The sequence below is a fragment of the Podarcis pityusensis genome (genome assembly GCF_964106645.2).
Source record: "Podarcis pityusensis genome assembly, chromosome: 8".
Classification (NCBI taxonomy): Eukaryota; Metazoa; Chordata; class Lepidosauria; order Squamata; family Lacertidae; genus Podarcis; species Podarcis pityusensis.
In genome coordinates, this window is record NC_138033.1 from 37,299,300 (window position 1) to 37,316,177 (window position 16,878).

At 47.1% G+C, this 16,878-nt stretch overlaps 2 protein-coding genes across 3 annotated transcripts in view; one reads left to right on the top strand and one right to left on the bottom strand.

The window, feature by feature from the left end:
* Window positions 1–16,878, bottom strand: part of CNGB1 (cyclic nucleotide gated channel subunit beta 1) — a gene marked incomplete at its 5' end in the record, with an annotated part of 71,912 nt that overhangs the window by 45,398 nt on the left and 9,636 nt on the right. The window lies entirely within an intron of this gene.
* Window positions 984–12,057, top strand: SPMIP8 (sperm microtubule inner protein 8). 2 transcript variants are annotated; one of them, XM_081016946.1, is made up of 8 exons: window positions 984–1,135; window positions 3,282–3,506; window positions 4,078–4,139; window positions 5,637–5,811; window positions 9,700–9,761; window positions 10,657–10,721; window positions 10,814–10,846; window positions 11,936–12,057. In XM_081016946.1, the coding sequence occupies exons 2-8, from the start codon at window positions 3,284–3,286 to the stop codon at window positions 11,964–11,966; spliced, it is 651 nt and encodes a 216-aa protein (XP_080873072.1). In that variant the 5' UTR covers window positions 984–1,135; window positions 3,282–3,283; the 3' UTR covers window positions 11,967–12,057. The 2 variants fall into 2 exon arrangements, with proteins under 2 accessions (XP_080873072.1, XP_080873073.1); XM_081016947.1 differs by having other exon boundaries at window positions 988–1,210.

Genomic DNA, 16,878 nt, shown 5'->3' on the forward strand with positions numbered 1-16,878 from the left:
GCATCCTGTTTTCCCTCATATAAAGGTAAAGGGACCCCTGACCATTAGGTCCAGTTGTGACCGACCCTGGGGTTGCGGTGCTCATCTCGCTTTATTGGCCGAGGGAGCCGGCGTACAGCTTCTGGGTCATGTGGCCAGCATGACTAAGCCGCTTCTGGCGAACCAGAGCAGCACACGGAAACGCCGTTTACCTTCCCACCGGAGTGGTACCTATTTATCTTATTTATCTACTTGCACTTTGATGTGCTTTCAAACTGCTAGGTTGGCAGGAGCAGGGACCAAGCAACGGGAGCTCACCCCGTCGCAGGGATTCCACCAACTGGTATTCAGAAGCATTGCTGCTTCCAACCATGGAGCCTGAGAACAGCTGTCATGGGTGGTAATTGCTGAAAGCTCTCTCCTCCATGAATTTGTCTAATCCTCTTTTAAAGCCATCTACATCAGTGACCATCACCGCCTCCTGTGAGAGTGAGTTCCACAGTTTAACTATGCACTGTGTCCTGAATCTTCCAACAGCCAGCTTTACCAGCCACCCGCGAGTTCTACCCACTTTCTTCATGCCATGTATAACTTTATAAGCTTCTATCATCACCTTTCCACCCCCTTGATCATTTTAGTTGCCCTTTTCTGAACCTTTTCCAACTCTACAACATCCTTTTTGAGGTAAGCTAACCAGAACTGTACACAGTATTCCAAAAGTGGTCACATCATAGGTTTTTCTAATGGCATTATTACGCTGGCAGTTTTATTTTCAATTCTTTTCTTAATTCCTTTCTTCCCGGACCAGCACGGGGGGCGGGGGGCGGGTGTATGTTTGTGTAAAAATTTCTCTTTGGCCTTTTCCTGCACATGCCGGCTAGTGGCCACAGCAGATACTACAACCTCAGGCACGACACTTCCTTCTTTTAGCCCTGGTGAATGGGGGAGATCACCCGTTACCAGGTAACTCCAGTGACATCGCTCTAGTCACCTAGCAACCTTGCCCTCATCACCCAACTGTTCCATGGGGTATTGGCTTCCCGTTGCCATGGAGAATTGGGGGTCAATACAAAGAATGTCTGGAGGGGCAAGTGAGCCCTCAGCCCTGGAACGGGAAACAAGTTGAGAGAAGAAAGCAGGTCTCCCCTTGGATGAGGTATTCCTTTCCCTTTTCTTGCGGACTTGCGGTTGTGAGGGTGCTTCAGCGGCCCCTTGTGCAAAGAAGAGACAGGTTTGCATTATATTTGCATTTGCTAATTGACATGCATAGAAGCAAATTTAGAAATAAATGCTGTAAGTTGAAAAAAAATGCATCTTTTGGTGTGGGGGAAAGACAAGGAGCCCTCTGTGTCCACTCAGTTTGCAGTGGGGGTCCTAGCTGTTGGTGGAAAACCCACACACTGCTCCCTTCCGAGGGCTCTTTATCTTCAACCAGACTTGAGTCAGAGAGTCCTTCAGACAAAAGACTGTCCTCCATGAGCCATGGGCAGGATGTCTTAGAAGGCACCTGAAGGAGACTGGCACTGCTGCCAGGAGGAATCTTCATCTTCTAGAGCTCAGTGGCTTTCTCCCTAAACCACTCTGGTTGCCAGCTCACCCTCATCTTTAGGGAGAGTGAGGCAGGTGCCTCAGGGGGCAGATAGAGTGGCAGTAACATGTGCTGAAAGGCAGAGCTGTGTGTGCCAGACTGCTTGCCCTCCAGCCCTGAGGCAGGCCCCATGGGGGCCTTTTTGCCGCTGGAACTCTGTGAAAGACACAGGAGGCACTTGCTTAGCATTGCAGAGGAGACTCTCTTTGAAGCAAGTCTATCGGCAATCAATAAGCCTGCTTAAATACCGGTAGGCCTGCCAGATTGGGGGTGGGGAAGGACGATAATTCAATGGAAAGGGCAGCACAATAGCAGTTGTGAGGCGGGGATGGAAGAGTGATGCAGAGCTGCAACTCCTACAACTGTGACAACCGCCTGGCAGGTCCTGAGTGCATGGAGTCGAAGGAAAGACATTTTCTATGCTGCTTTTGAAGGCTGCCTTGAATTCCTTCCACAGGAAGCAGGAAATGGGACCTGCAGAGCCCTGCTTGTTCTGACACATTTGATAAAAGACACATGTTGCTTGCGTGTGTCCCTGTGAGCTGGGAAGCTGCAGCCGCTACAGTCCTTGCAAACGTAGAGAGGAAGTTCACTCCTAAGGCAGCTCTTTTGCTTCCTGAGGAACTTCCTCCCCCAGCAACCTCCAGCATTTCTATACAGCCCTTTGCACCTCTGTTCCTTCTGCTGCTCTGAGACACAGCAAGCACAGGATCAGTTTGGATGTCATGCTACGTCTAGCATTCCATGAACCATGGGAAGCTGTAGGCTCACATTCACATGCTCTCCTCTCTTTGTGCATGTCAGAGGAGATGGAAAGCAACCACTTTTGATTTAGGCTCATCACAGCTTGGAAACGTAACTTAATTTAAACTAGCTTTCTCCAATATGGTGCCGCCCAGCAGTTCTAGATGACAATTCCCAGAAGCCTAAGTGCCTTTAAACCCTACCGGCTGATAGAAGACATAGTCCATAGCTGATAACCAGGTTTCAAGCTCTCTGCCGACACCAACACTGTTAATTATTATTTTTTAAATCCATTGTACAATGACTGCCAAAATTGGGGTCTTGCAGAGGCAGATTTAGGGGACCATGACCTGTTTGGTTACACTGGGCATGGAGCCTTGGAGGTGCTGCAAGGTGCTCTGCAACTATTGCATAGAATGGAAAACAAGATTTGAGACCTCAAGGTTTGCCACTGGGTCTTAGGGGAACCAGAAAAATGTGCTTGATCAGATCCCTGGGCTGGAAGTCAGTCACCCCTGATCTGCATGGATTCCAGTGGCCTGATCACAGCAGTTATGCATTCAAACCATTTCTAAGTCCTGGAAAATTATTCTTCTTCATAATTTTGCATGGAAGGGGAAGAAATTATGAACAAGTCAGAAGACTTCTGTGATCCTCCTAGTGTTCAGCGTCCTCTGGGAGCTTGATAGCTCACATCCCAGCCTGAGGATCTTTGCAAGCAAGTCTTATGCATGCCCTTTGCTCAGAAGGATGCCCAGGGCTAGCCCAAGACATTTTGGTGAATAAAAATCTTGCCCCCCACATCTTCCACTGGTAAGAGGAGGCCACCCCTTCAAACGGTGAACTCAACGATAACTCCAGTTCAAGGAAGAGTTTCTGCAGGAGGGGCGGAGGGTGCCTTCACTTGCCCGGAGGACAGCATGGGCAAGGTGGTAACTCCCCTTTGCCTTTCCTCTGGCTAATTTTGCAGCAATGGCCCAAATGCTGGATTTGACCCTCTGTCCTCAAGATGCTCCTCCTGTCTACGCCTCTCCGGCGGTCCTCATCCCGCTGGAGCCCAGAAAAGTCATGCTGTCTGGAGTGAAGCATCACATCTATCACCCCCGCTTGCCGACGCTAAGGCAGATGGATATGGACACCGCAGCCTTCAAGCTCACAGACGAGCATTGCAGGACAACCACCACTTGCTGCAAAGGTAACTGGGGCAGATGGCTCATTGGTATTGAGAGCCAAGCCAGTCAAGCCAAACTGAGCACTGAACTCCAGACCCGAGTTTGCTCTGCTTGTGGTGTTGTGTGAGTACAGGGCTGGCCCAGGATGTTTCACCACTTGCGGCAAAAAACCTCTGCTGCTGCCACCATCTGGAAGCAGACTGAGGAAGCCCTGGCATGCTGAAGGTGGCAGAGGAGGGGGGGAGAAAGAGGCCAGAGAGAAGCAGGTGGTAGGAGGATGCGGCCGCACTGGAGGGAAGAGATGGAGGTGGTAGCAGGCGAGAAGCACAGGAGGCACTGAGTGGGAGATCTACTTAGAAACCTCAGAGGCTGTTCTCTTTCCCCTTCAGTCCACCTATGCATCAAGGTGATGAGGACCAGGAACTTGCATACTGTATTCTAAAACCAAAACCAGGATTCTGGTGTAGTGGCACGTTCTGCAATTCACTTGATATTTTTAGAGAGGCAGGACCCATGGCCAGCTGGGATGGGGCAGGTAATCTTGACATCTCTGACTCATCTTTCTTGTTTGTGTTTGTTTCCCCTCCCCCCAAGATGATTTTGAAAATGCAACGTTCACCTTGGCTGGAGTGCCCACCCAGCGCCTCCCATCCCTGGTGAGTCACTGCCATCAAATGCTGCTGCTGTTGTTGCTGTCGCTGTCATCCTGTGGTCCATCCATCTCTGCAGAGTGTTGGGTGGCCAGGTGAGGAAGTGGAGAGGGCTCCTGAAGTTCTCATAGTTGGATCAAGGAGGGATTCCAGCAGATGCTGCTTGCATGGCATACTTCACCTGCTGTAATTCCCTCTTCCACACAACTATGAAAGGTGCAGGAGCCCTCTACAGTTTTACATCCGACCACCTTAACTGGCCGCCCCTTCAGTGGCCTGTGCATTACGCCCATCCCCACCCCATTTGCTTTTTTGAGCAAAGCACAGTCCTTAACTTAAGATCATAAGTAGAGCCTTCAGCTGGATCACCGTGGCCAACCAGATGCCTATGGGAAACCAGTGAGCGGAAAATGAGCATAGGAACACTCTCCTCTCCTGTGGTTTCCAGCAACTTCAGAAGCATTGCTTCCTTCAGCTGTGGAGGCAGACATCATGGCTATTCTAGTAGCCATTGATAGCCCTTTCCCTCCATGAATTAGTCTTAATCCTCTTTTAAAGTCATCTAAGTGGTTGACCATTCCTGCCTCCTGTAGAAGTGAGTTCCATAGTTTAACTATGAGCTGCTTGAGGAAGTCCTTTCTTTTCTCTGTCCTGAACCTCCCAACATACAGCTTCATTGAATGTCCATGAGTTCCAGTGCTATGAGAAATAGAGAAAAACCTTTCCTCTGTCCACTTTTCCCAGACTATGCATAAACTTCTATCATGTCACTTTTAAAAGAGGAGCCTGGATGAGCTGCTGCTTCTTTATAGAAAGCAACTTCTCTGCATCCAGGTGTGTGTTTGGGGGAAGGGAGATAGGAGGTTTTAAATAATAATAATAATAATAATAATAATAATAATAATAATAATAATTTTATTGCTTATACCCCACCCATCTGGCAGGGCTTCCCCAGCCACTCTGGGTGGCATATATCAAAACATACTAAAACATCAAACATTAAAAACCTCCCGATACAGGGCTGCCTTCAGATGTCTTCTAAAAGTCATACTTACTCCTTGGAGACATCAGTGCATTCTGAACATGCATTTCAAAGTAGAAAAAAGTGTGTATTCATACATTCTTCCTAGAAACATGCAGCTGCACTTAACCATCCCTCACAAAGCCTGAGGCAGTTGCATGGGGTAAGTGGCACAAATGCCCATCTACCTGGTGCCACTACCTGGTGCCACTACCCAATGTGTGCTCTGTGCCAGCCTTTCCCAACCTAGTGCCCTCTGGCTGTTTTGGACTGTCTGTAACTCCCACCAGCCCCTATGGGATTTGTAATCCAAAACGGCTGGAGACCACCAGGCTGGGGGAAGCTGATTTGCACACATTTCCCCCTCAGAAATTGAGGGGGGCATCACCACATGCAATCCTTAAACTGAGCGCAGGAAACTCTTCTGTGCTCCGCTGTGTCCGACTGCAGGAGCGCCTTGTTGTAACTTTGTCATTGCTCAGGGTATGACAGAGCTGGGCAAGTCATTGACTGAAAAGTACCGAGCAGGGAAAATGGCGCCTCTCTTGCCCAGCACCAACCAGGAGGAATGGCCCAGCTACACCAGGGCTATGGACGACTGGTCTCGCTTCGTATCCAGCGCAGGAGAGTTCAAGGTGCCCAACTTTAGCAAAAAAGGTAGGAGGTACCTTCAGCATCCTTCTGTCTATCAGGAAGTTGCACCACAGCCATTTGCTGGCATGATCAGGTCCTCAAAGTGAGAGCTTCCCTAGGGAGTGGCCTTTGGGAGGTGCCAAGTACATGGTGAGGTCTTGGTAAAGGTAAAGGGACCCCTGACCATTAGGTCCAGTCATGACCGACTTTGGGGTTGTGGCGCCCATCTTGCTTTATTGGCCGAGGCTCCCAGGTCATGTGGCCAGCATGACTAAGCCTCTTCTGGCGAACCAGAGCAGTGCACGGAAACGCCGTTTACCTTCCCGCCGGAGCGGTACCTATTTATCTACTTGCACTTTGACGTGCTTTTGAACTGCTAGGTTGGCAGGAGCAGGGACCGAGCAACGGGAGCTCACCCCGTCGCGGGGATTCGAACCGCTGACCTTCTGATCGGCAAGTCCTAGGCTCTGTGGTTTAACCCACAGCACCACCCGCGTCCCTCGGCGAGGTCTTTTTTTTATATATATAAGATATTTATTAAGGTTTTTTGAAATATTACAGTGAAAATGAAAAAGAAAAAAGAAAAATACAAAATAAAAACAGTTAAAAACACACATATTTTCTATTACTTATTTTCCTTTAGCTTGTTTCCCGGACCTCCTCGGACCTCCCTTTTTTGTATTTCACTTCAATTTATTGGTTCAGCAAATCCTTACCATTAGATTTTAACCCATTTATAACCCTTTTTTCATATTCTCTTAGAACATTACAGCTGGAAACCGCTTAATTACTATCCAACATCATTCTATCATTCATTAATTTTACAATATTTCTGTAAATAGTCTTTAAATTTCTTCCAATCTTCTTCCACCGACTCTTCTCCCTGGTCTCGGATTCTGCCAGTCATTTCTGCCAATTCCATATAGTCCATCACCTTCATCTGCCATTCTTCCAAAGTGGGTAGATCTTGTGTCTTCCAATACTTTGCAATGAGTATTCTTGCTGCTGTTGTAGCATACATAAAAAAAGTTCTGTCCTTCTTTGGCACCAATTGGCCGACAATGCCCAGAAGAAAGGCCTCTGGTTTCTTCAAGAAGGTATATTTAAATACCTTTTTCAGTTCATTATATATCATTTCCCAGAAAGCCTTAATCCTTGGGCACGTCCACCAAAGGTGAAAGAATGTACCTTCAGTTTCTTTACATTTCCAGCATTTATTGTCGGGCAAATGATAGATTTTTGCAAGCTTGACTGGGGTCATGTACCACCTGTATATCATTTTCATAATATTCTCTCTTAGGGCATTACATGCCGTAAACTTCATACCTGTGGTCCATAACTGTTCCCAGTCAGCAAACATAATATTATGTCCAACATCTTGTGCCCATTTAATCATAGCAGATTTCACCCTGAGTATTCCATTTCAACAGCAAGTTATACATTCTTGACAAATTCTTAGTTTTGGGTTCTAACAGTTCTGTTTCTAGTTTTGATTTTTCCACCTGGAAGCCAATTTTCTTATCCAAATTATATGCCTCCATTATCTGATAATAATGAAGCCAATCTCTCACTTTGTTTTTTAGTTTCTCGAAACTCTGCAATTTCAATTTGTCTCCTTCTTGTTCCAAAATTTCCCAATATTTCGGCCATTTGGCCTCCATATTGAGCCTTTTCAGAGTTTTCGCTTCCATCGGTGACAACCACCTTGGGGTTTTATTTTCCAATAAATCCTTGTACCTTATCCAAACATTAAACAGTGCTTTCCTGACAATATGATTTTTAAATGCTTTATGTGCTTTGACCTTATCATACCATAAATATGCATGCCATCCAAATACGTTGTTAAAACCTTCTAAATCCAAAATGTCTGTATTTTCAAGAAGTAGCCATTCTTTCAGCCAGCAAAAAGCTGCTGATTCATAATAAAGTTTAAAGTCTGGCAGGGCAAATCCACCTCTTTCCTTTGCATCAGTTAATATCTTAAATTTTATTCTGGGCTTCTTGCCCTGCCAGACAAATCTAGAAATATCTCTCTGCCACTTCTTGAAAACAGTCCATCTTGTCCACAATTTGCAATGTCTGAAACAAAAACAACATTCTAGGCAATACATTCATTTTTATCACAGCAATACGACCCAACAGTGAAAGCTTCAAATTTGACCAGATTTCTAAATCTTTTTTCACTTCCGTCCAACATTTTTCATAATTATCTTTAAATAAGTTCCCATTTTTGGCTGTCATATTAATCCCCAGGTATTTCACTTTCTTAACCACAGTCAAGCCTGTCTCATTCTGAAACCTCTCTCTTTCAATCGGTGTTCAATTTTTCTCTAAAACCTTAGTTTTTAGCTTGTTCAATTTAAATCCTGCCACTTGACCAAATTCTTGAATTAATTCTAAAACCCTTTTAATACTAGATTCTGGCTCCTGTAACGTCAATACTAAGTCATCTGCAAATGCTCTCAGTTTGTACTGTTTGGCTCCGACCTGTATACCTTTAACCAACCGGTCCCTTCTAATCATATTCAGCAGAACCTCCAGGACCGATATAAAAAGCAGTGGGGGGATTGGGCACCCCTGTCGTGTCCCTTTTTCTATCTTAAATTCTTCCGTCACCACATTATTTACAATTAATTTAGCCTTTTGTTCAGAGTATATTGCACCTATACCATTTTCAAAACCTTGGCCTACCCCCATCCCCTGTAGATTCTTCTTCATGAAGCTCCAAGAGATATTGTCAAAAGCTTTCTCCGCATCCACAAATATCAGAACTGCTTTAGTGTTTATATTCACTTCTAGTTTTTCCAAAATATCAATTATATTCCTCAAATTATCAGACAATTGTCTTCCCGGGAGAAAGCCCGCTTGGTCTTTATGAATCTCTTCCATCAATACTTTTTTCAATCTCTTGGCCAAAATGTCTGCAAAAATTTTGTAATCCACATTAAGTAACGATATAGGGCGGTAGTTCTTAAGCTGAGTCTTTTCAGTCTCTGTTTTAGGTATAAGTGTAATGTACGCCTCTTTCCACGACTCTGGTGCCCTTTTCCCTTCCAAAATTTCATTGCAGACTTCCTTCAAAGGTTGCAATAGCCACTCTTTCAAGGATCTATAATATCTAGAAGTCAGCCCATCCGGTCCTGGAGATTTGCCCAATTGCATGTTTTGAATGGCACCTTCCACTTCCTGTTCAGATATTTTATAGTTCAGCATTAATTTACTTTCTTGAGAGATTTTTTGTAATCCATTTGTCTTCAAGGTCTTGGCTCAATCCCTAAAACTCCTCCAGGTGCTTCTCAGCTTGTGATCTTCCCGTGATCTTGCTTTGTCCACATGGTGATTTTGCCAGGTCACAGAACGGTCGTGAAAAAATGTTCCCAAATCAGGAGTGATTAGAAAGAAGGTTCTGTGAACTGGAAGGCAGAAGAACCACGAGCGCCTTTGCACCAATCCCTGGTGTCTTTCAGCAACACTTAGTGGAAATTATTAGGATTAGCCATCCCCAACTTAGTGCCCTCCAGAAGTTTTGCACCACAACTCCCATCAGCCCCGGGCAATGCTTGGCCACAGAGACATGCTACTAACAGCTATGAGTGTGTGAAGTTCCTTTCCTGAATGAGGAGCTTTGTCAAATGCAGGAATCCCAAAGCAATCCCCAGCATTGTATGGACTGACTCTGCCCTCCCTCCTGACCTTCCTTTCCTTCCTCATTCTGAAGCCACTCAGTGCAGAAGGAAGGAGTTGGGGCACTTGCTTTCTGCACAGCAAGTCTTGCCAAATCCCTTCCATTCCCAGCTTTCCCTCTGGGCCTGCGCATAGGAACACGCCAGAAGCACTTGTGGCTACTTAGCTGCATCAGCCACACCTGGCAAAGCAGACCAGGAGATTAAGCCCTCTGTGCTTCTTTCACAGTTCTTGGGTTCAGCTGTTATGCTGTGAGGTACTTAAAACCCGACGTCACGCAGACCTGGCGGGTAAGAGACTGTTGTTCGCTAGTGTGCATGTTTGGGGTGAGGAGTGAGAGGTGGTGGCTGAAGCAGCTTTTGTCTGGATGCCCTGGAGAGAATTTCTGAACCTGGGGTGGCGGAGTGAGGACCTCAGGACCAGGGACTGAATGCAGCCCCCTTTGCCTCTCTCTGGCCCCTGGGATTCTCTGCAAGCTATGTCTCTCACTGCCCCTTTCTCAGGTCGTTTCCTGGCTGGAAAGCATCCTTGAATCTCTGAAAATGAATTTTGTTAGCTTGGAAGCAGAATGGAGAGATGGGGGAGGGGGGAGAAGAAGTGCAGTGTGTGTGTAGAAAGAAACCTCAGTTTGTGTGGCTGGCAGAAAGTCCTGCTGGGCAAAGGTCAAGAGCAGGCATAGGCAAACTTGGCCCCCCAGATGTTTTGAGACTACAACTCCCATCATCCCTGACCACCGGTCCTATAGCTAGGGATGGTGGGAGTTGTAGTCCCAAAACATCTGGAGTGCCGAGTTTGTCTATGCCTGGTTAAGAGTCACAACTGTTGCCTCTGGCCCCTTGCTGCCTCTGGCCACTACTGGCATACAGGCCCCCAGAGGGTTGCTCCCTAGAGAATGTGGCCCTGAGGCTGGAAAAGATTCTCGGTCCTAACGTTTCTAAGAAGGGCACATTCACAACCAGGGTGTCCAGTCCACAGGGTCTGTTGTGGGGGGGAATGGATAACTAAGTAGGGAAGGGAATAAAATGAAATAGAGCAGCCCCAGAGAGGATGTGGCTGGTACTCTGAACAGAAGCACTCTACACTGCAGTATTTTGTGTTAGGTTCTGCACTCCACCCCCACATACCTTGGATTTAAGATTCAGTTCAAAACTTAAAGCATCATCTTTCTCCCCTGTTTCATGCTAGTATTGCCTCAACCAGAACCCAAGTTTGAGTAGATATGGACCAAAGCCCATGCCCTACAACACTGTGTAAGTATCATCACATGCACCTAAATCCCCTTAGGGTTAACAATCACCTCCCTCATAAACCTTGAATAACTCGTCTTTTTGTTTTGTTGCAGCAATACCTACAGGAGCTTTGGATCAGCACACAGGTAACTGGCTCTGCTGGCCCCAAAGGAACAAAAGGGGGGGGGGAATCCCACCCAATTCAGTGTGAGAGAGGAAAAAGTCACATGCTATTGAATGAAGGCTAGCCAGCCATCAATGCTCATGAGCCAGATACAACCAATTCATTGTCAACTGGGCAGACTTTGATCTTGCTCTTTTTGGAGCAAGCCTTCAGGCTCACACATGGCTTTCATTAAGAAGAGCCTTGTTATCTGGGGGCCAAACTGGATGTGACTTGAACCACAATGGAACTCACTCCCGCACGAGGCAGTGAAGGCCACCCACTTAGATGACTTTAAAGAAGGTTAGCCAATTTCATGGAAGAGAATGCTATTGATGGCTACAAGCCATACTGCTGCTCTGCCTCCATGGTCAGAGACAGTAGTGCTTTTGAATACCAGTTGCTGGAAGGAGTGGAGAAGAGTGCTCTTGTTCTCAGGTCCTGCTTGAAGGATTCTCACAGCCATCTGGTTGGCCATTGTGAGACCAGGATGCTCAACTAGATGGGCCATTGGCCTGATCCAGCAGGCTTATCTTATGCTCTTAAGAGGAACAGGAAAAGGTTTTCAATGTGTATGAATAACCCCCCTCAAAGAATGGTGCTTTTATGACACAGTAAATGAATGTATAGAAAAGGACAGTGGTTGCTGAGAGTACAACTTGCACTAGATTTTCATTCAGCAGGGAAGAGTCATTTTAGTACACTGGATGGACAGTGGAATCGGGAATTCAAAGATGGGAATTCAGAACACTCATCTTTCGCACATGGACAAAACCAACCACCACCAACCGTCCCCAACCTGATACCCTCCAGGTACCATCTAGGTGCTTTGGATCATAACTCCCACAATCCCCATTCACTATGGCCATCAATGGGAGTTGTAGCCCAAACACCTAGTGGACACCAAGTTGGGCAAGGCTGGACAAGACTCTTTGTACACCACCCCTAAGTCAACTAATGGCCCAGGAAGCAGCACCAATGCTCCCAGCTCAAGCGATCTGACCTTGGGCGACTCTGATTTCAAAATAACCGATTGTGGATTTATGAAATGGTCTCTTTTGTTGCTTTCTAGCCGCTCTCACTATCTCCAACCCTGGCGCTAGGAGACAGGCCACAGAAAAAGAAGCCACATGAATCTTCTCCTTCAGCTTTTGAACATCCACAAGGAATAAATGCTATTGGTTCAACAAGGAAGGTGCAGAGAAGGCGTTTCCTGGTCAAATAAAATACACTTCAAAGCGGGGGATGAGGAAACAGGAGGGGAGCAGTAAGGATAGCTAGTTCTCCTCACCCCAAAACTGCCTTGGCCTTCTTCCCAGCATGCCACAGCAAAGTGGTTCACAACGAAGAGACTGCTGGCCAGCCTTCACTGAGCATCTCTTACCAGATTCAGGAGGTGCCATCTTTGGTTCCTTGCAGCCATCAGACCTGTTGGCCCAGAGCTTTTCAATGTATTGCTGCAACAAAATAGTGAGACTTAAAAGGGAAAGCATTGTCAGGGGCCAGAGAATGGGTGATCCATTGAAGTCTCTGATTACAGAACTTTCGGGTTCAGAGAGAGCACTGCTACCTGGTAGGGGATGCATTTTTTGAGGTAAAGAACAGGAAGGGGGAGCAGATGGGAACGTCTCTTTGTAGCTCCTATCCCCCAGTTTGCAGTCTCAGTGCTATATGAAGTGGTTCTGTTGTGATCATGATGGAAGCGAGGAGAGGCGATTTCTGGCCTCTGTACAGCCCAACCCTGAAGGGCTCCATCACATGAAGTCAGTTAGTCTAACCTTCACCTGTGCCCAAAGGACAAATACAGGGCGACAGAGCAAAAGGTGGTGCAGGCTGACTTGGCAGCAGCCTGGCTGCACTCCCAAGAGGGAGAAGGAAGCAGGAGGGCTCCTTCATTCCTCCTCCTGGCTCCCCTTACTTTATCCTGGCAATGCGAGTGGAGCAGGAGACCTCAGGCCAACCCCCCTGTCCGCAGCTGATGCCTTCAGCCTCCGCAGGGCTAAGAGGCATGCTTAGACTTACAAACATACCTCAGCCAGTTCCCAGGATAGCTTGGAATGTTCAACATTTTGCAATGGGAGGAAGTACAAGGGGCCTGCGTGTTGCGAGAACATCCCAGGCAGGTGCTGGATTGGGCCTGCAGGAGCTTCTGGTTTTTGTTTTGCCATGGTAGGCTAGAAGAATGAGGCATCCTCAGAAAGTGATCGTCCTCCCTTCCCAGAGAACATTTCATGTCCTCACCAGTGATACCAGTATAAGCCACAGATCCGCAAGCACTTCTGTTTAACGGCAAGTAGAGTTGGCATGCTGGTCAGCTCCCTGCCTAGTCTTTTCACCAAGATTGCCCTCAGGCCACAGAAGGGAAGTGAAACATCCTCTGGCTGCTGCCCTTGGCCATGGGGCAAAGGGCTGTTGGTTACTGCAGCACCTCTCTGCCCCAGGAAGTATCAGCCCAGCACCGGATGGATACCACTTTGGGAAACAGTCTTCATCCAAAAACTGGGATAAACAGAGCAATATGGCTTAGGCCCAGGCTATCTGAAGGACCATATTCTCCCATAAGACCCTGCCCAGGCTCTGAGATCTTCAGGGGAGGCCCTTCTCTCAGCCCCACCACCCGCACTGGCACACTTGGTGGGGACACAGGAAAAGCCTTCTCAGTGGCTCCTCCCAGACTTTGGGACTCCCTTCCTAGAGAAGCCAGACTGGCTCTCTTTGTTGTCCATCTGGCAAGTGAAGCCCTTTTTTATTCTGACAAGCTTTTGGGAACCGTTTTTTAAGGAAAGGGCTTTTAATAGTGCTGTGTGGTTTTTTACTGTATTTTAATAGGTTTGTTTTTGCGTGGTTTTAATTATATTATGGTTTAATTACTTCTTAATTATCTTTTATATGTTTTTAGCTTTTTGTATTTTATCTGTGTTGTTTTAATTTGTGTAAGCTGCCTTGAGTCCTGGTTTGGGGAAAAGGCAGGGTTTAAATACAATAATGATGTACTGTACAATAAATATTCCATGAATGCTGTTGTGCAGATGGCAACTTGCCCTTTTTAATGTCATGGTGGTGCCATTTGTTAGCAAGGGTGAGTCAGTGAGGGTTACAAGCCTGGCGTCAGCCAAGGACAAAAGCTTTCACACTGTTTACCTGCTACAGCTGCAGGTTTCTTCCAAATGGGATGCAAGCAGTCATTAGCGGCAAGGGCCACTTGTCCAGCCTGGTGGCCTCCAGATGTTTGGACCACAACTGCAAGTTGGCTGAGGCAGCTGTAGAGAGGATAAAGTGGGAAATGGGAGCCCTATGGATGCTCTTCCAACCTCTTCCTCCCTAGGGGAAGGGGCAGAGAAGGTTGTCGTTAACATAAGGCAGAGGTTTTCAACCTTTTTGAGTCCATGACTCCCTTGACTAACTACTGTACATTCTTTCTGCGGCACCCCTGTGGGGTTCAGGAGCCTAGTTATGTCACCCCTTGCCTACAGAGCTGGCAGCCTCTCACCCTTTTTTGAACACCCTCCCTTGTGGAGTTTTCCCTCAGCCTCTTCTCCCCTCCCCTCTCCTTTGGAGCCCTCTGGGCAGCCACTGCTGTTGCCCATGCCCTAAAGAGAGGCACCTCCTCACACTGCCCCACAGGGGCCTGGGACTTGTCTGTCCATTCCCAACAGCAAGGGCTGGAGGACTGGCTGGCTAGGCTCCTTTGCCTGCTTGCTTGCTTATTCTGAGACTGCCTCAGCTCCTGCACCCCCTGGCCAGTTCCAGAGGCACCATTCGCCAGCTGTAGTCAGAGCTACTGTAACAAACAGCTGTGCAAGCCTTTGGGAGGCAGAGACATGAGAGGGCATCAGAGGTGGGAGGGAGGGAAGGAAAGAGGAACAGAGGCCAGTGTTGCCTGCGGCACCCCTGACCATCATTCGGCACACTGGTTGAAAACCACTGGCACAAGGTATCAAATCTACATATTATGTACTGGTATTGGACTGCAGTTTCTTAATTCTTGCTTTCCTGATGTTACTGCATTTTTATGTTATTATACTTTCCTATTGTTGGGATGTTATTTGCAATGTTTTGCTTATTGTTGGGAGCTACTTTGAGCTTAACTTTGTTGCTGGAAACGTAACAGACTTAAATGAAATAAAATCAAATATTGATGATGATGTCTTCCTATGTTGTTTCCATGATTCTAATCAATACTTTTAAAATATCCAGCCACCATCTTACAGGTCAAATGCCCAGCCCTACAGCAGTGGTAGTGGGGTTTGGTGGCTAGCAATGGACTTCGTCTAGGTAGACCTTGGTTGAAATCTCAATTCAGTCAGAAACTTCATTTGGGCCAGCTGCACTTTTTCAACCTCACATAGTTGTTGTGAGGAATGGAAAAAGATGGGCCAGGATGGGGGCTGAAGGGAGAACAACCACATGCACCTCCCTGAGCTATTTGGAAGGGTGGGATAAATCTGTCCACCAAATAAAGCAACATACAGAGAAAGGCAACTTGGGGTGCATTCACATTTAGCCTTGTTTTGGTTTCCTATGTCCTATGGGCAGAGAACAGGCCCACTGGCTAGCTCAGACTTCCCCAATGTGGTGTTCTTTCCAGATGGTTTGGACTACAAGTCCCATCAGCCCCAACCGGCACAGAAACTGATAGGAGTTATAGTCCAAAACGTGGAGCTCCACCAGGTTGGGCTAACTAAACAGGCCAAATCCTTTTCTGAGAATCACTGTTTGTTTCCTTTCATCTTTAAGTCCCAGAGCCCCAGAGAGCCCCAACCACAAGCAGATTTATTTTTCCTAGTCACATTTCTGGTGACTAATGACAAGACCTCCTTCAAAAGGGGGAGGTCAGGGCCTTCTCCCCCAAACATGCAGCTATTACCCCTTCTCCCTGTGCATGGTGTTTGGCCTCTCTGAGCAGGAGGTGGGGATAAGGGGGAATAGCCCCTGACAAGGCCTCCAGTATGGAACTGAGATCACTGGCAAGCAAGAGCTTCCTAAGCAGCCGAGCCTTGGGAAGGGAGAGCCTGCAGCCTTGTCAATGCTGCCTTGGTTCTTCCGCTGAGTACTGGAGACACCAGGCCTGGAAACTCATTTAGACAAAAGAAGAAGAAATTGCCCACAAAAGGACCCTCCCTGCTTTCTTGAGCAGTTCCTGAGCCGACATCAGAGGGAAGGGGACCTTTCCTTTCAAAACATCCTGCTTAGCAGGCGATGGACGAGGTGACCCACCCAGGCCTTTTCAATTCAATCTGCTCAGCCTGCTGCAGAGCACAACCGGATGTTCTGCAAGACCATTCTGGCCTCTTGATCACCAGTTTCCTCCCCAGAAAAGGAACAGAAGAGGAATTTTCATGACCGGTGTCACTCCTGTAGTTAAGCAGCATATCGTGAACTCACTATTCAGTAATGTCAAAATGCAACGACTTTACCTTTTAAGGATTCCAAGGGACAGCCAACTGAGCTACACAGATTTTTAATGAATATTAAACTGCTTTTAAAAAAAAGCAATATGAAAAATAATGAAGACAAACTCCATAAAAGTTAGTTCTATACAGTTGAGGTGTCATGAAAGACAAGTCAGCAGGCCCTGCATGTGGACAGGCACACGGCTCTGGGTCTTGAGAGGCAAGTTGGCCAGACCCATCCCAATGGTCCACTTCTGTCCTCTTTTCATGTCCTGGGAAACTGGCAGGATGGATCCAGGGCTAGAAAATGGCCTCCCCAGTGCCACTCTGTGTGTCCCGTGTGAAACAGATAAAAAACAAACAAAAGCTTTTTTTGAGGGTTGCTCCATCGACAGTTCTTGCTCTACCTGCTGCAGCAGCCTCCCAATTTAATACAGTTTGGGGGCTGAGTGTGGAAAGGGCAATAAACCACACACACACACAGTGTCCCACAGAACGGTCCCAAAGGAAAGCATTTCCAAAGTCTCTGTGATACCAGCTGTAGCTTATCTTATTGCCAATCATACCACTAAAGCAAATGGCGCTCCTCTAGCTCACAATTCCAGGACAGATCTAGCAGCGC